Below are 18,800 nucleotides of genomic sequence, written 5' to 3'. Positions count from 1 at the left end.
CTGCCTCTGTTTTGTGGGAAACATGCAAAGCTTATGCGAGGGGCCTAATTATTTCGTATTCTGCGACAAAGAAGTGACAACGGATGGAGGAACAAAAATCTTTAGAGAGCGAATTGATGGATAAGGAGAAAACATATATTGCCTCCCCATCACCACCATTATGGCAAGAAATAACCGCACTCAGGTCAGCGCTGAATTGCCTTCTTACCAGAGATGCAGAGAAGAAACTTAAATACACCAGACAGAGGTTCTACGAGCATGGAGATAAGGCCGGTAAATGTCTGGCGTACTATGTTAAGAAGCGCGCAGAATCGAATACCATTGCAGCGATATCTGATGAAGACAAGATATATGAAAACAAACTGATAAATGACTGTGTTAAGAAGTTCTACGAAGCCTTGTACTCTTCTCAACAAGTCCCGGAGGGGGTGCAGCTGATGCATAATTTCTTCACCCAATTCGACTTACCAAATTTGTCAGAGGAACAGAAGACTGCCCTTAACAGCCCTATAACTAAGACTGAAGTGTTTAAGTCTATTAAATCACTGCGAAGTGGAAAGTCGCCAGGGCCTGATGGCTTCTGTTGTGAATTTTATAAACAGTTTCGGGATATTATTGTGGAACCGCTTCTTGATATGTTCAACCACTCCTTCATTATGGGTGAATTCCCGCAGACACTGAAGGAAGCCAACATTTCCCTAATTCTAAAGAAAGGGAAGTGTCCTGATTTGTGCGGATCCTATAGACCTATAGCCCTCTTGAATGTAGATAGGAAACTGCTTTCTAAAATTCTGGCCACCCGCTTAGAAAATTTTTTACCTGTGCTGATAAGGGAGGACCAGACAGGCTTTATAAAGGGTCGAAACTCAGCCACCAATGTTAGACGCTTACTGAACGCTATTGTAGCTTTCAAGCAAAAATCTATTGACGGCCTGGTGCTTTCTCTCGATGCGGAGAAAGCATTTGACAGAATTGAGTGGTCTTATTTGTTGTATACTCTGGGCAAATTCGGCTTAGGGGAGAATTTTATAAAATGGGTCAAAGTTATCTACAATAATCCACAGGCAGCAGTCCTGACTAATGGACTTAGGTCTGATTACTTCAACACTCATAGGGGAGTTATGCAGGGCTGCCCCTTATCGCCCCTTCTATTCGCTCTGGCCATAGAGCCTCTTGCTGAGGCCATAAGGGCGACGCCCACAATACGTAGTTTAGAGATTGGACAGCTGTGTCATAAAATAACCTTATACGCGGACGACATCTTGATTCTTTTGACTAACCCTGTAACATCCGTACCCAGTCTCATTGAGGTGATTGACAGGTTTAGCCATTTCTCTGGCTATAGAATCAATTTGGCTAAGTCAGAGGCCATGCCTCTCGGTACTCTTTTCACAATGCCGGCTACTGTTCCTTCCTTTCCTTTTAAATGGTCTCCTAATGGATTTGTGTATTTGGGGATCTTTATTACCCCGTCTCTCGACCAATTGTACAAAGCCAACTTCACACCCTTATTTGGCAAACTCAAACAGGACCTAGAGCGGTGGGCGTCACTTCCTGTCTCCTGGCTAGGACGCATTGCCCTGATCAAAATGAATGTGCTGCCCAGGCTATTGTATCCTATCCAAATGATCCCCGTCTTGTTCTCTAAGAGAGTACTGAAGGACATAAATGGTTGGCTCACCTCTTTCATCTGGAACAAGCGCAGACCCAGACTCAAGATGGCAGTGTTGCATCTGCCAAGCTCCAGGGGCGGCTTGGATCTACCTAATATTAGATTGTATCAGCTTTCTGCCCATTTAAGATTTGTGAACGACTGGGTTAGGGGTAAAACCTCAATCTGGTCGGATATTGAGACAGCTCTGTCACAATGCAAACTGAGCGATCTATTATTTTGTAATGATTTTAACGGAATTAAGGCCCTTTGTGCAAATCCTGTAACAATCAACACCCTAAAAGCGTGGCGAATTGTCCGCCGTCTTGAGGGAAGATCGAGAATAACATCAACCTTTACCCCTATAATGAATAACCCTGCTTTCCCTCCGGGTTCTTTGGACCCCGGCTTTCAACGATGGTCTGATAAGAATATTAAGTCTCTTGGTGACCTTTTCTCGGGTGGTGAACTCATGTCGTTTGAACAGCTTACCAACAGTTACGGCTTGCCTAGACAGGATTTCTTTCGTTTTTTGCAAATACGACACTATATCACTCACAATACAACCCTTGCTGAGCACCCTGAAGTATCTGATGTTGAGAGGGTTTTGTTTGGGCAACAGCTGACGGTGTCTCTGAGTTCATTTTACCATGTGCTTAATGCTTTGACTACCACTGATGCGCAGGGGATTAGAGGTGTGTGGGAGAGGGAACTGTCGGTAACCATAGATGAAGATAAGTGGGATACCGTTTGGTCTCTCGCAAAAAGGATTTCAATTTGTACTCGGACAAGAGCAATCCAATTTAAGATTTTACACAGATTACACGTATCCCCTCACCGCAGACACCTCTTCAGCCGCTCTCTTTCCCCTGTGTGTCTTAAGTGCAAAACTGATGTAGGGACTTTAACTCACTGTTTTTGGTCCTGTTATAAGCTTCAAGAATACTGGGCTGACATTACAGGTGAACTGGGGAAAGTCTTCCACGTTGATATAGAGATGGACCCTTTGTCCCTGATTCTAGGTCTTCCAAGTGACCGCCTAAAAGCGGCGGCCAACAAAAGATTGTATAACACTCTAACATTTGCAGCCAGGAAAAATATCCTCTTACAATGGATCAACGATAGGACTCCCACTGTCTGTGGCTGGCGCAAAATAGTTTTTGAACTGATTCCTCTGGAATACCTCACACACGTTATACACCACAGTGTGGGTCAGTTCTATGGGATGTGGCACCCCTTTTTGGACTATATTGGACCGGACCTTTCCGCTATCTTATTCAAAGGACTACTACACACGTGATCACCACCCGGGCGCTGTAAGACTGACTCACCACCTCTTGTATGTTATATTTTGTATTTTGTATCTTGTATTATGCCTTATTTAAGAGCTGTTGTGTACGTTTTGTGTTTGTACTGTTTTGTTGTTCTGTGTCTACTGTCGAGACACTGTCGTGTTAAAGGAAAATCTGCAATAAAAACAATGATGAAAAAAAAATAAAATAAAACAAGTGAAATTATCTGCCCATGGGGTAAGTGTTTTTTTCTTAATAAGATTTCTTGAAATAAGAACAATATCTAGATTTAAATAAAGCTAAAAAATAAGTATTTTACACTCATTCCAGGGAACAAATCAGAACATTGAAACTTAAAATAAGCTTTAACCACTTATTGTAGGCCACAAATAAGATAATAAAGCTAAAAATAAGTCTTTTACACTTATTACAGGCAACAAATTAGAACAATTGAAACTTAAAATAAGCTTTAACCACTGATTGTAGGCCACAAATAAAGATAATAAAGCTAAAAATAAGTCTTTTACACTTATTCCAGGCAACCAATCATGGCTTGAAACCTAAAATAAGCTTTAACCACTTGTTCTAAGTAAAATGTTGAAGAAATTAAATCTGAAAATAGGCATAAAACACTTATTCTAACAAACAAATCAAGGCAAATAATCTAAAAACTAGTACATTAAATCTTTTTTAAGAAATTTCTTCTTTTTAAATTTAGCTAAACACTACTTTAAGATTATATTGCTGATTAAGGACAAAACAAAACTGAAACAGAGTAAAAGTGTCCATCTTTATTTGTCCACTTTAACAATAACCTGCAGATAATAAAGATACAATTGAACAGTACAGGTCCAACATTATGAGTTTGTTTAAGTGGTTTCAACATTTCAACAGCCTTAGAGGTTTCGCCATTGCCCCATTAAAATTGACGAGTGACATAGGAAGACCACAAAGATTCAAATTTCTTCCGAATGACACCAAATACCACAAAACTTGTCTGGGTGAGTAAATGAACATTTTCCATTTTAGAAATAAGACCCAGATTGAAAAAACAAACAAAAACAAAACAGAAGTGCCCTCTCCTAATCTTATCTGAAATTTACACACTACTTTCCAATAAATGCATGCCATTCTGCCAGGGCTTTTCTGTAAGATGATGTAGTGTCATGCTCATGAATGGCATCCTGGAGAACTTCTGTCTGAATGACAGACAGCAGGGTTGCCACGCATTTGGGGTAAGTCAGATGGAGTGCATAAAAGTATGCCATCACATATATCATAGCCTCACCAATTTTTTCTTTGTCAAATGTTGTAACTGGTAAATTACCAACAGCAATGACACACTTGCAGCCATCGAACATCACTACTGGACATGACAAGCTTCGTTTCTGGAGGACAGCATCTGGATCTTCTGTAGGCTGCAAGACACAAAAGACATGACAGTCAACATCTTATGTTAATTGTATGTTTTTTTGCTGGGAATTGATCATAACGTTGGAGATGTCATTATCTTGTTCTTTGTTGGTTACACACATTTTATAGTAGTTTTGACTTATGGTTTATCAAGCGACTTCTTATGTGACCACACTCGTGTACATTAAATACGTTATAAATTAATGAAAACAATAAATTATAGATTTAAGTCTTTCGGCTGAAACTGAAAAAGCATTTTTGAGTCATGTTTGACCGAAATATTTTGTTTGCCAAATTTTCTGTAGATCTTTATAAGCAAATTTTATAAAACTTACCTTCAGGACATGTAGAAATGCTTCAGAAGCATTCCCCATCTTTTTTGGTGGATGGGCAGGTGTGGGAAAGAGGGTTGGAAGAGCCTTCATCAGTGCAAGGTGGGCTTCAGCTGGACAAAGCAGAAACAAACCTTCATAAACATAAATTTTAAAGGATGAGAACTTTGTATTCAAATGGTAAAACTTACTTTTGTCCATGGTCATTGGTGGATTCATTGCCTTCTTTGACACACCGTAGAACTCTACCCTGGAGCAGAATTCTTCCCATCTCAGTTTTACTTGACTGATGAACTTGTTGTTGTGGGGATCCAAAATTCTGCGAAGCTCACCCAACGCCTACAATAGGTTTAAAAAAATAAGTAGACAAATAAAATCAAAATAACTTTACTACCACACCAAATATATTTGAAATTAAAGTGATTATTTATTAACTCTTCCAAAAACTTACATGATGCAATTCTTTAAAGCATGGATATGCATCCAAGATGAGGCAAGCTCTGTTCTCCTCTTTCATGGTGTCTGAGTCAATGAAGGATCTTCTGGCTTCAAACTCGAGGTCTAATAGCTGGGACACATATTCTTGGTTTGGTTTTGCCTTCTTACACATTTCTTGTAATGTTTTGTAATGTCTTGCTTGTATTTGCCGACTATCCTTGTCAGCTAAGATAGAGAGAAGTACAAGAGCATTTTGGTTTTTCATTGTTACTGAAGTAGACTTCCACAAAACATTAGTCAAAGTCAAAGTCAAGTCAAAGTCAACTTTATTGTCAATTCTGCCACATGTACAGGACATACAGAGAATAGAAACTTCGTTACTCTCAATCCCTAGATAAAATAGAAAATGAACATTTAAATATAAGAGTGATTAAAAATGCAAGTGAAATATTTTAAAGTAAAAAACAATTAAATAATATAATACAATTTTACATATAACAAGAAAGCTATACAATATACAATATAAGGGTAAATGACATTGAGTGCAAACCAGGCAGAGTAGTGCAAATAGGCAAATAGTGCAAATGGAGATTTGGTAATGTACGGTATGAGATAGTGTAACACAAAGTCTTATGAGGTAATGGCAGTCCGATGCTCCACAAAGTGACTGGTAACTGGTGCAGGCCAGTGAGTGAGTCACAGAGTGTGTGTGTGTGAGTGTGTGTGACAGAGTTCAGTGAGACCGTGGAGGAGAGAGGGGAGAGGGGGCAGAATCGGGAGGGAGTTAAGCTTCCTGACAGCCTGATGGATGAAGCTGTCCTTCAGCCTGCTGGTCCTGGCCTGGAGACTCCGCAGTCTCCTCCCCGACGGCAGCAGCTTGAAGAAGCTTTGCATTGGGTGCGTGGGATCAGCCGCTATGCAAAGGGCTTTTTTAGTGAGACGGGTGCTGTAAATGTCCTGGAGGGAGAGGAGAGAGACACCAATGATCCTCTCTGCAGCTCTCACTATGCGTTGGAGGGTTCTATGACAGGACGCATTGCAGGCTCCAAACCACACAGTGATGCAGCTCGACAGGATGCTCTCGATGGTGCCTCTGTAGAAAGTGTGCATGATGGGGGCTGGTGCTCCTGCTCTTCTTAGTTTGCGGAGAAAGAAGAGACGCTGCTGTGATTTCTTGGCCAGTGCTGTGGTGTTGTACGTCCAGGAGAGATCCTCTGTGATGTGCACACCCAAGAACTTGGTGCTGCTCACTCTCTCCACAGACGCTCCGTCAATGGTCAGAGGAGCATGTTGGGTGTGCATTCTCCTGAAGTTCACAACAATCTCCTTTGTCTTCTCCACATTCAGAGAGAGATTGTTGTCAGCACACCACGTGGCCAGGCGTCTCACCTCGCTTCTGTAGTCGGTCTCATCCCTGTTGCTAATGAGACCCACCACCGTTGTGTCGTCCGCAAACTTGATGAAGAGGTTGGAGCTGTATGATGGAGTGCAGTCATGGGTCAGCAGAGTGAAGAGGAGGGGGCTCAGCACACATCCCTGCGGGGCCCCCGTGTTTAAAATGATGGTGCTGGATGTGTTACTGCCGACCCGTACTGCTTGAGGTCTTCCGGTGAGGAAATCCAACAGCCAGTTGCACAGTGAGGTGTTGAGCCCCAGCTGGACCAGTTTTTGAGTGAGCTGTTGGGGGATTATAGTGTTGAATGCTGAACTGAAATCTATGAACAGCATTCGAACATATGAGTCTTTTTTGTCCAGGTGTGTGAGTGCTGAGTGGAGTGCAGTGGAGATGGCATCATCGGTTGAGCGGTTGGGCCGATACGCAAACTGGAAGGGATCCAGGGAGGGGGGCAGGACAGTCTTGATGTGTTGCATGACTAGTCGTTCGAAGCACTTCATCAGGATGGGAGTAAGTGCAACAGGACGGTAGTCATTAAAGCAGGAGGGAGATGACTTTTTTGGAACCGGAATGATTGTGGTGGCTTTAAAACATGTGGGGACGACAGCCTGGATGAGTGATATGTTGAAGATGTCTGTGAAGACATCAGTGAGTTCCACTGCACAGTCTCTCAGTACACGACCAGGAATGTTGTCAGGACCCGGAGCTTTACGTGCATTGATCCTGCTGAGGGATCTCCTCACGCTGTCCGGGGACAGAGTCATCACCTGGTCACCAGGAGGGGGTGGGGTCTTCTGTGCAGTGGTGCTGTTTTGGACTTCAAAGCGAGCAAAGAAAGTGTTCAGCTTGTTCAGCAGGGGGATAGTGCTATCACAGGTCTGTGGTGGGGGCTTGTAATCTGTGATGGTCTGAATGCCCCGCCACAGGCTCCGTGAGTCTCTGCTGTCTTTGAAGTGATGAGATATTTTCCTGGAGTACTGTCTCTTAGCCTCTCTGATGCCACGGGAAAGGTTGGCCCTAGCTGTCCTCAGGCTTGCCTCGTCTCCATCTCTGAAGGCAACATTCCGAGCTTTCAGCAGCCTGTAGACCTCTCCTGTCATCCATGGTTTTTGATTGGCCCGGACAGTTATGGTTTTCGTGACTGTTACATCCTCAATACACTTGTTGATGTAGGCAGTAACAGTCTCTGCGTACTCCTGGAGGTCAGTGGTGTTGTTATAGGTGGCAGCCTGCTTAAACATGTTCCAGTCTGTGGTGTTGAAGCAGTCCTGTAAAGCCTCTGAAGACCCTTCTGGCCACACTTTTATCTGCTTATGAACCGGTTTGGTGACTTTAACGAGCGGTCTGTAGGCAGGCATTAGCATGACAGTGATATGGTCTGAGGCGCCGAGGTGGGGGAGGGGAAAAGCTTTGTAAGCTCCTCTCTGGGTGGTGTAAACAAAGTCCAGTGTGTTATTTCCCCTTGTTGGAAAGTCAATGTGTTGTTGTATTTTTGGAAACACGCACTTTAAGTCTGCATGATTGAAATCCCCAGCCAGGATGAGAAAAGCATCAGGATGGGCTGTCTGCTGCTCACTGATGTGCTGGTACAGTTCATTCAGTGCCTCATTCCTGTTGTTGACATTGGAGGAGGGAGGGATGTACACAGCGCACAGTAGTATGGCTGTATATTCCCTCGGTAGATAGAATGGCCGGCACTTAATGACCATTAACTCCAGCACTGGTGAGCAGTGTTTGCAGACCGCAACAGCATCGCGACACCAGGCATCATTGATGTAAACACAAAGTCCTCCCCCGCGGGTCTTACCTCCCGCGACGATGACTCTGTCAGCACGGTAGCATGTTAGCTGGTCGAGCTGAATGGCGCGGTCCGGGACACTGTCGCTGAGCCATGTTTCCGTGAACACAAAAGCACAGCAGTCCTTTACATTCCTTTGAGATGAACGTAGCAGTCGGATGTCGTCCAGTTTATTTTCTAGCGAGCGTACGTTGGCCAGAACGATAGAGAGGATTGGCGGGTTTGTGTGGGCTAGCCGCTAGCCTAGCTCGGATGCCACCGCGCTTACCCCTCTTCTGCTTCCTCTCACACCGCTTGAGGCGCATCCATTGTGGGCGAAGTGCGGGAGTGGGGGTCGGTTATGGCGTTATTTTTGTGCCACTATTCTGAGCGGACGTAAAAAAAAATTGAGCGCACGTAAAAAAAAATTGCAGGTGCAAGTGTTGCATTTTGAGGAGAAATTTATTTTGAGCTTACAAAAGCTGAATTTGAGTGAACAAAATTCATTGCTGCGTGCAAAAAATGTATTTCAGTGTTTGCGCTTATCCATATACACACACAATAGCACCCCCTCTCGCTCAGTTTTTTCATTTGCGCTTGCTCGCAATGTGTTGCTTGCGCTCACAACATTCTCTGCTTCGTACGCTCAACTCTCTGTACATCGTTATAAGTGTGCCACAAAACCAACCAATCACAGACTTGGTTTCAAAAATTCTGATTGGCTCTTACGGTCTCCAATCAGCTCACTAGCTACTGCTTTCCGGACACCGGAAACACTGTCCACTCAGCCTCGCTTCTTGCAGATAGAGGGATTTTTGATTTACTCTGCAGCTAAAGAAGAGATGGCAGAATCAAACAATGGCTCCAATAATACTACACCACAGTATCAGGTGAGTTTAATTTTTTTTGTGTGAATTTAGTAATTTGCTGTCCTTTCTGTTTAATATGCTGTGAAATTGTAGTTACAGATGCAGCTGTAGAGTTTAAGCTATCCTTATGGGTAATTACCAGCGTAGTTGTCTTACTGAGGCAGTGTATCGTAATCATGTTTTTTAGGGTAATGGTGCAGTTGAGTCAGCAGTAAGAAATCTGGTGTCTTTGCTGCTTAACAACATATCCACAAATCCTTCAGGGAGGCCAACAGAGAGTGGGCAGCCGGAGCCTAGAAATCTGACTATCCAGCAAGAGATGACAAGGTTTTTGCTTTTTTTGTGTGTTTTTTTTATTTTAACTTTTTGCAATCTTTTCTGTTAAAGTTATTTGGTTTGTGGATTTATCAACATTGATTTTTAAATTAAAATGTGCTATTAAGGACTGATGTCATATTTAATAACTTTATTAAACAATAACCCTTATGTTATGCAACACTGCATTTTTTAAACTCATGCATTTTCATCCCACAGGTCATTTCCAGGATATTTCAAATCACACTTGAGCCGTGGTAAAAAGAGATGTTTAACATCTACTAAGCAGCTTGTTAAGGCAGGCAGTAAGACCACAGGCCTCAGTTTTTATTTGCTGTCAAAAAACACATCCTACACACCTTTGCCAGCTGAGGAGCTTGAACTCCTACAAGCTGGCATGGGGAGACAAACAGTGTCTCTTCCAGAAGATGGTGACTAGGGCTGCTCAATTAATCGAATTTTAATCACGATTACGATCTGGGCTTTCAACGATCATTAAAAATGACTGAGCCGATTATTAGCCCCTCCCTAATTTATCCGCGACACCTTAAAGGCCGGTCCGTGAAAATATTGTCGGGCATAAACTGGTCCGTGGCGCAAAAAAGGTTGGAGACCGCTGATTAAGAGGACCCGAGGGAAGCTCGGAAAGTGTGACTGCCGTTGGTTGAAAAGAGAGTTTAAAAAAAAAAAACTTCAGTGGTGTTGCACACTATTTTATATTATTTTTTTAAAGTCATTGTTAACCCTTTAAAGCCGGTCAGAGCAGCACGCTCCGTTTTGCGTAACTATTTTTAAATCCCTGTAGAACCTGAACCGTGTAAGCTAGCGCAATAATTTGTTTTGCATATGAAACCGGAGGAGTTGTACTTACATCTGATGCCATCAGCTTGTCCTCGGTCACGGTTTCGTTCCACATATAGCTTTGCAAAAATTGCATAAAAAGCGCTTGCAGGAACAAAAACATAATATTCCAGAAACACGCTTTGCCGTTCCTATCAGCTGTTCGTAACACTTCCCACAGTGAAATGATGCACATGCTGTTTTCTTTGCAAATTTGCATCATAGGATTGTTTTTTGTTTTTCCTGCAGTATATAAAAATTGCTGTATCTCCAAAATAAAACTATGAAGACACTCAAAATAAATTTCCTGTTGTTGTAAACTATTTTTTGCAACTTTATTGTATTTAAAGTTTTGAGGGATAAACCTCTTAAATTTCTCCAAGTAGAAATATATGTAAACAAAACAAAAGCGATTTTCAATTTTTTTTGTAGTTTATTGCACTTTTTTGCAATTTATGTAATTACTATGGACTTAATGCATACATATTATTAAAATATGGGCTATAACAGTTGTATTGATGTATAGCAACTTGAAATGCTCCCACAAATGGCACTACAGCATGTAAAAAAAATAATATAAGCTCTGGTGGACTTGGTTCTATAGTAGGTCTTAAAGGGTTAAATAAATATCGTCAAATAATCGTGATCTCAATTTCAGTGAAAATAATCGTGATTATCATTTTTGCCATAATCGAGCAGCCCTAATGGTGACCATGCAGAGGTAAGTTTGTGTAGTCAGTATTAAAATCAGTCATTGGCAGACGCATTTAGCCTGAATCATATGCCACAGTCCATTTAGTGTTCCATTCTGCTTAACTGTGTTTTTAACTAAGATTTCTAGACTTCTGGAAGAAACCTTTCCAAAAATGGAATATCTTTGTGGAGGATGGCTCTTACATAAGGCAACAGGTTTGTTGTTAATTCAGTTTTTATGTATTTTTTTGGCATTCTTGCGTGCTCATACTGCATTATGATTATGTAGTTGATACTTTTGCTGCTTGATTGTTTATGCTATTTTTCTGTCAATAAAGGTGGCAGTGGTCGACGAAAGCTCACTGTAATTCCACCTGAAACAGAAGGATATTCTGTCAAAACACTGAAAGCTGTGTCAGGAGGTGGCAAATCCACTTTTTACATAGTACCTCCTCAGGAAACATTAGACACATCTCCTCTACCTCCCGACTCACAGCACTTTTCAAAGATGCCAAAGAAGATATGTTACCAGTGTAATGAAGTTATGCCTCTGCAGATGCTTGCAGTACACATCAATACGTGCAAAGGAAAATTCTCTCCTGATGAGACTGATGATGAGGTGAGACAATTTTGATGAAATCAAAATGAGCAATTTTGATTGAATAATATAGTATCACAATTACTGTTTTTTGATTCAGCAGGAATCGGAGTTATGCATTGTGAAAAGCAAATGCAAGGTAAACCTAGCACATTACTAAAAACCATAGTAACTACAATGAATTTTGTATCGGTAATGATCTTTTTCCCACTATGCCTAACATGTACCCATTTTTGGAATTGTAGGTTATTTGTCCAATATGCACTAAGGATTTTCCTGAAGATGAGATCACAGTCCATGCGAGTCTGTGTGGGGATAGGTAATCTTTTTTCAGCCGTTTATGAAAAAATGTTAATCAGTAACAGTCCACACAAACATATGTATTTTTTATTTTTATTTTTTTAAACTTTGTTTTGTCATCAGCTTTCAATGCATGGTGCCTGAAGAAAATGACCAAACTACAGGGACATCAGCTCAAACTTCAGTATGCACAACAGACAGGTACTTTTTGCTCTATTATAGTTCATATACACACTATTATGCAGAACCATTTGTTAAAATTATGTGTGTAAGATCTTTTACACAATACCTGGGGTTTAATTTCATATAAAACATTTTATGATCACACTACTTTAAATTATTGTTAAAGGTTGTTGCACAGAACATGCTGCAATAATTTCTAATCACGTTTAATGTGGTAGCCTCTTTTAATCTAAAGATGATTATTTTTCTTTGAGAGCTTAGGATGTTTTCTACCCTGTTTTTGTTAAGCGTGGAAGATGTATTGCGTTGCCTTGAACAACAAGTCGACACCACAACAGAATTTAAGTTGTGTGTGGACAGAGAAGACCTTCCAGACAGAGGCATTCTCCAGTGGCAGAGAAAAAAAGCTGCATCTCCCACCAGTGTTCTTAGGGTGGCTTTCATTGGAGAGGCAGGCGTGGATACAGGAGCACTTAGGAAAGAGTTTTTGAGTGGTGAGTTGCCTATTACCTGTTTTGTCCTAGTGTCAATAAATAATGGATAACTTAAAAATGCGGATATTTTTTGTATGAAAGACATGATTTCAGGTATTGAAAGCAGATTCTTTGAAGGACTTGAGAACAAGGGCAAAACCCCGAAGTATTCTCTGACCGATCTTGATAATGAAAACTTCAGATTGGTTACATACGAGCTTTGTGTATTACATTTAATACGCATCCGATATTTTTGTAAATGTTACCTGAAAATGAATTATAATCATTTGTCTACACAGAACTGTTGGTGAAATAATTGCAGTCAGCCTCGCCCAAGGAGGCCCATCTCCTGCCTTTTTCAAAGAATGGTGCTACAATTTCCTCTGCTCAGGAGAGGTTGATTTCAGCTGTCTGTCTAAGGAGGATGTTGCAGATGTGGAATCTTCCCTGCTCATCCGCAAAGTGAGCACCTGGTTTAGCTCTGGCACATGATATATTATGAGTATGGTGTTTTTAAACACTTTTAACCTTCTGTATTTCCTCTTTCACATTATACATTTCCAGGTTGAAGATGCAGCAGACATACAGTCTCTGATGATGTGGGCTGATGAAATTGTCAGCTGAGGATACACAAACCAGATAAAGATGGATAGTAAGGAAAGCATGATCCGGTAAGGGAGAAAAAATCAGAGAGATCATTAACCCCCCCCCCCCATCCCCAACTAGTTTTTCATTTTGTTTGTTTTTTGTTTGTTTTTTTTAAGTGCTATTGTCTTACACTCTACAACAAGACTGATTCCAATGCTACAGCAGCTCCGAAAGGGCATGGAACTGTATGGTCTTGTGAACCTGATGGCTGTAAATCCTGAAGCTTGCCACAGTTTGTTTGTTCCTGGGAAAATCCTCAAAGTAAGTATTAACATAGCAGCTTCAGTCTGATCCAAAGACAGTCCACTTATCTGTACTGTAGTTATCCTGTATTTATTTATTAGTTTTGAATGAACAATATATCTATAATATAATCTACTTTATTTCCTTATTTACAGCCAGACGCTGATTTCATTATGATGAGCTGCCAACCACATTTCAGTGAAAAAGGGACATCTAGGGAGAGAACTGAGAGGAAGATCATAAATTTTTTGCAAGATTTCTTGCAGGAGATTGAAGTATCAGGTACTATATAGTATTAGCTGTATATACCTATAGTATTGTATATATACCGTATGCATCTGTTAAATATTTTTGCTTTAACATGCAGGGCACTAGAAAGTATTCTTAGTTGTTAATTTAAAACATTGTAATCCAGATTGCTTTTTATTTAGAAAAGACTTCAGAAACATTTTCAAACATCACAGATGGAAACACAGGCGGTGCAGGTGGTGAAAAATCAGAGTCTCTTGCTGTCCACCATGTGCTCCAGTGGATGACCGGCCAGTCCCATGTTCCCATCCTTCCTGATGAAAAGAGACATTTCAAAATAACATGCAAGTTTGACCATGAATGTAAGGAGCGGCTGGGAGATCACTCCATTTGTTACCCAGTTGTGAGTGCATGCACTTGTACTGTGACTTTTCCAGTGCAGCATCTGGACACTTACACAGTGTTTAAAACCATAATGAGTGCAGCAGTTAAATATGGTGGTGGATTCCACAGAGTTTAACACATTGTTGTCTTGTAATTTGGAAACTAAATGAGTAAAAATGTTTGTAAACATTAGCTGTTAAGATGTTCGTAGCCGTTTCATGAAAATGACAAGACTTCAAAACTTTGTGTAGGGTCCTACGTTGATAGATAATAAGCAAGTGCTTTGTTTGCTTGTCTACTTGTAATCTGAATGTTTTAGCAAAGAAATCCAGTATTTGAGAACTTAAAAGAACGTTGACTTTCACGTCCATGTTAAGTGTCACTGTTGGTTTGACACCTGTAGCAAGAATTGTATGTACAGGTCACGACCGTGTGACTCAGAATGTTCCAAGGGATTAATAGTTCTCTGAAGCCCCTCCAGGGTTTCCTCATCCAGTGGGCATTCAACTTCAGGAACCACAACTGTGCTGTTAGATTCTTCTTGCAGTACAGCACTCTCCCAGTCAATGCCTGGATCCCGAAGCTCCTTCAAATCCACAAACATATATAATGGTCATTATTCCAGAATAGGTACTTTTGGGAGGAATGTTATTTTGTGTAAGCGTTTTTTCCATTAAAATACAACAATTTAAAAAGAATGCCTTTGTTTTCATGTTCTTCTTACTGTAATTTAGATTAGTGGTAATTGATAAGCAAGAATGTATAAAATCACCAGAAGCATCTCCCAGATGTGCTGCAAGTGTTTTAATTTGTTAATTTCAGAAGAGAAGAGTTAACTGCTAACTAAAATTTTGAAATTCAACATTTAAATTAAAAAAAAAAAAAAAAAAAAAACAGATTATGAGCTGGTACCTCAAGTCTCTCGCCCTCGTCCAGCTCTTATAGATGTCCCATACACCAGAGCTGTTCAGGAGTGAGACCACCTTCTGTCCTGAGGGGATGATTATTCCATCCTCCAACAAAGGTGACAAGATCTGCTCGGAGTCGAGGGACAAAGATGTAGTGGACACCAAAAAGATGAATGACATCTGAAATGTCAAGCAGGCCATCCTCCTCGAGTGAGTGAAGAATATCATGGTACTTGCTAGTGACTGCAATCCAGACATCACACCAAAGTCGTTCTACTCTGTAAATACATTTGAATTTGGATTTCAGGTATTTCATGCTTCAAATCAATATCAGAACTGCTACAACAATCTACCCATGCAGTCAATAATAATATAAAAAACATCAAAAGACTAACCTCTGATTGTGGACACTCTTTCCAGATATGAAACTCGCTCTCCCTGTTCCTCTTGTGGCAAACATGAAATGTGCAATGTCCAGGTTTTCTACTCCTTGATCTGCCCTAACCCTATGATAAAAATACATTTTTAAGGAATTTTTAAAGTTTTCTTTAATGATACTTGTTGCTAGCATATAAATTAAATCAGGGCATAAAACCTTGATGGCAAGCCGTGAAGCTGGGCTGATCTCAGGAAAAATGAGAATGCAGTTTTTGCCCTGTTGTTAGTTGCTGCATCCAAGTACAGGACCTGCAGTGAAAACAAATGGAAAATTAAAGATCTGGTTTCAGATCATGTATAGTTTTTCAGTTAATAATGCAGTTTCATAATAAGTGTTCAAGGAATATTGTACGGTTCTATGTTCATAACCATAATTCAAAGCTTGAGTAGTCTATACATCAATATTGGTAGTACTTATCAAAAAATGAAAATGGCCTTTTAGTTTAACCTTTTTTGGTAAAGAACTGATTAGAAATTAAAAAAATAATAATTGCAAATCGTCCACTATGTTGGCTTGCTGAATAATTCATGTTCATAAAAAAACAACCTAATAAAGCTCTCATTTCAAAACTACCAAATATTCTACATAACAGTTACACTTTTACCTTCCTTGAGTAGCCATCCACTCCACCAAAGATCACAACATTGTACCTGTTTCAGAGGGAAAACAATCTCACTAAGGCTTGATTTGCAGAACATGTAAGACATTGAAAATACATTTTTCAGTATGCACACTTGCCACTGACTTAAACTGGACACTTGTCAGGTGTGCTGAAAATAATACCAACATTTTTATATGTTTATAAGTTCAATGAGACTAAATATTTTAGTTCTCTTGTCATGATTTTTTTTAAGTTTTCTGGAGCACTTAACATATTATGTGTTGATAGGCTTGTTATCATGGAAAATATCGATATACAAAGTGTAAATAACTGCTCAAGAAAATTTACAATTACCAATATTGCTGGTTTTGTTACACATCCTGTATTCCTTTTACTTAATATTACTCTATCAAGTGCTTTTTAAAATATTATAAATACACTGAAAGACCTATCAGATAAGGTTGATTAAAGCAGATTTAAAGTATAACGTGCATCTTTTTGCCCAACTTGTGTTAAAGCTATATAAGTGGGTATTTTACCTTATTAGCTTGTGATTTGTGTCTATGTGGACCAGGGAGAGAGGGCCTCGCACCGAGTAGCTTCTTCGCACAACACAGCCTAGTTCTGTGATCCGTTTGAAGATCCCTACAGCATCAACTCGATGCATGGAGGCCATCATTCTCCACCACTGAACACGGAGACCCATAGAAACCAAATGTCCTTGAACCATTCGATAGCCAGCATTTGGCATCTGATTTTTGATAGCCGATATGATGTTGTCCAGCTCTTGGTCATTCATTGTGCTGTATGTTCCTCTCACAGACAAGTCAAATTCTTGCATCCTCCTGTAGATTGTTCTTCTTGAAACACCAAGACATTTAGCAATGCAGCTGACTGGCAGCTGAATGTCCAACAAATTCTTGAGTCTTTCTCTCTCTAGTACGATTTTGGGGTGGCCAGGTCCCAGACCAACTTCTGTTTCCAGTTCAATAATGGCCACAGAGCTGATGTTAATTTCACACTGAACCAGATGATGAACGTTTTGTAGAGCCTCTGTAATCTCTGACAGACCGCCTATTTGCTGAGAGAAAGATTCAAACAGAACAAGCTCATGACGAGTCAAGAACTCCAAATAATCCAGATTTAGTGGTTGTTGGTTTAAAGCAGCTTCCAGTTTAGAGAGGAGTCTATGCATCATTTGCTGTCTCAGTATGTCCTGTTAAAAGCAGCAAGGAACATGGACAAGTACAATGAAATGATGTATCTCAGACAAAAATAAACAACCCATAAAACAAACTACATGAGGTACATCATTTTTCAAGTTTGCATAGTTTGCAAATTAGCTAACGTCAGTTATCAAGCGAATAATAATTAACAAAATGATTTTATATTACTTACATGTGGCCGGGACATGCTCTTTTCGTGCTGCTATTCAGTATTCGACGACATAAAAAAGAGCTACTCAAGTATAATTTGGAAAAATTAGTCAGTTGGCATGGTTGTATGATGCAACTACATTCTACTACACCAACAATAGTCTTAAAAAATAATATATTTTAAAATAAAATGATTAAAGATATTATCCGCAAATTGGGGTTTAAGAGATTTTAGCTGGATTTAGCTACATTTCGGACAGTGTTTCCGGAAAGCAGTAGCTAGCGAGCTGATTGGAGACCGTAAGAGCCAATCAGAATTTTTGAAACCAAGTCTGTGATTGGTTGGTTTTGTGGCACACTTATAACGGTGTACAGAGAGTTGAGCGTACGAAGCAGAGAATGTTGTGAGCGCAAGCAACACATTGCGAGCAAGCGCAAATGAAAAAACTGAGCGAGAGGGGGTGCTATTGTGTGTGTATATGGATAAGCGCAAACACTGAAATACATTTTTTGCACGCAGCAATGAATTTTGTTCACTCAAATTCAGCTTTTGTAAGCTCAAAATAAATTTCTCCTCAAAATGCAACACTTGCACCTGCAATTTTTTTTTACGTGCGCTCAGAATAGTGGCACAAAAATAACGCCATAGTCGGTGATTTAGTAGGCCTTCGGAGCAGACCCAGATCTTTCAGCTTCTCGGTGTCCACAGAGTTTAACTTAAAAAGTTTGTTTCTGCCGATGTCGAGAAGAAGTGTTCGGGCATATCCTCGCTTGCACACAGATAGACGCGACAAAGTCTTACAAAAACACTGCAACTTACAGGACGAAAAACACGAAAAAGTAGTTTGTTTGGGAGAGAGAGAAGCCGCTGCGTGTGTACGCGCCGCCATCATTTTTTGGAAGCTACTACTGGCTGTGTGTTGATAACCATTTTACAAAATTACTAGTACTCACATGAAGTGGAGGCATTGTCAGAATTTCTGACAGGTGATAACAGAGTAGATGCACCACTGGAAGAACTGCGATCAGCATCTTCATCATCAGCTTCTTCATCCCTTGGGTAGAGGTCAGTGAGCCTTCTCTTGGGCCGTCCCCTCTCCGGTGTTGGTCCTTGCCTTTTTACTGGGGTTTTCATATTTTGCAGCCTTTTTTGTAACTTGGCATTAATGCTCTCCTGGTGAAAATACATATATATCATGCCCCCTGAACAAAACAAAATGATTTATATATGAGACACAAATACAAGAACTTACGTGTTTTACGCTTGCATCATTATCCTGCAGCATAGGATAATATTCCACAACTTTTTTAGCCATTGCAGTGATTTCGGTCTTAGAGGGGTATCGCTCCATTTGGCCTTGGCTTGCTCTCAAAAGGGACAC

The 18,800-nt window shown here is 40.4% G+C and overlaps 2 protein-coding genes and 1 long non-coding RNA gene across 3 annotated transcripts; 2 read left to right on the top strand and 1 right to left on the bottom strand.

Moving 5' to 3' along the window:
- Positions 1 to 3,719: 3,719 nt before the first annotated feature.
- Positions 3,720 to 18,796, bottom strand: LOC309689265 (uncharacterized protein). The gene is made up of 6 exons (XM_082505555.1): positions 18,672 to 18,796; positions 18,373 to 18,592; positions 5,140 to 5,351; positions 4,880 to 5,027; positions 4,692 to 4,801; positions 3,720 to 4,361 (listed from the first exon to the last, which is right to left on the bottom strand). Exons 1-6 carry the CDS (start codon positions 18,768 to 18,770, stop codon positions 4,050 to 4,052), a joined length of 1,101 nt encoding a protein of 366 aa, XP_082361681.1. The 5' UTR covers positions 18,771 to 18,796; the 3' UTR covers positions 3,720 to 4,049.
- Positions 8,834 to 10,122, top strand: LOC309689267. Its single transcript, XR_014271318.1, has 3 exons — positions 8,834 to 9,189; positions 9,356 to 9,495; positions 9,703 to 10,122. It is a non-coding gene; the product is annotated as an uncharacterized lncRNA (long non-coding RNA).
- LOC309689266 (uncharacterized protein) lies at positions 10,615 to 14,792 on the top strand. Its single transcript, XM_082505556.1, has 10 exons — positions 10,615 to 11,232; positions 11,355 to 11,635; positions 11,715 to 11,753; positions 11,860 to 11,933; positions 12,038 to 12,115; positions 12,386 to 12,591; positions 12,870 to 13,032; positions 13,135 to 13,241; positions 13,335 to 13,479; positions 13,617 to 14,792. Exons 1-7 carry the CDS (start codon positions 11,190 to 11,192, stop codon positions 12,884 to 12,886), a joined length of 738 nt encoding a protein of 245 aa, XP_082361682.1. The 5' UTR covers positions 10,615 to 11,189; the 3' UTR covers positions 12,887 to 13,032; positions 13,135 to 13,241; positions 13,335 to 13,479; positions 13,617 to 14,792.
- Positions 18,797 to 18,800: the final 4 nt, after the last annotated feature.

This window comes from Aulonocara stuartgranti, assembly GCF_965226115.1.
Source record: "Aulonocara stuartgranti genome assembly, chromosome: 15".
NCBI classification, from domain to species: Eukaryota; Metazoa; Chordata; class Actinopteri; order Cichliformes; family Cichlidae; genus Aulonocara; species Aulonocara stuartgranti.
The sequence above is the reverse complement of the archived record's forward strand: the minus strand, read 5'-3'. Positions and strand labels throughout refer to the sequence as shown.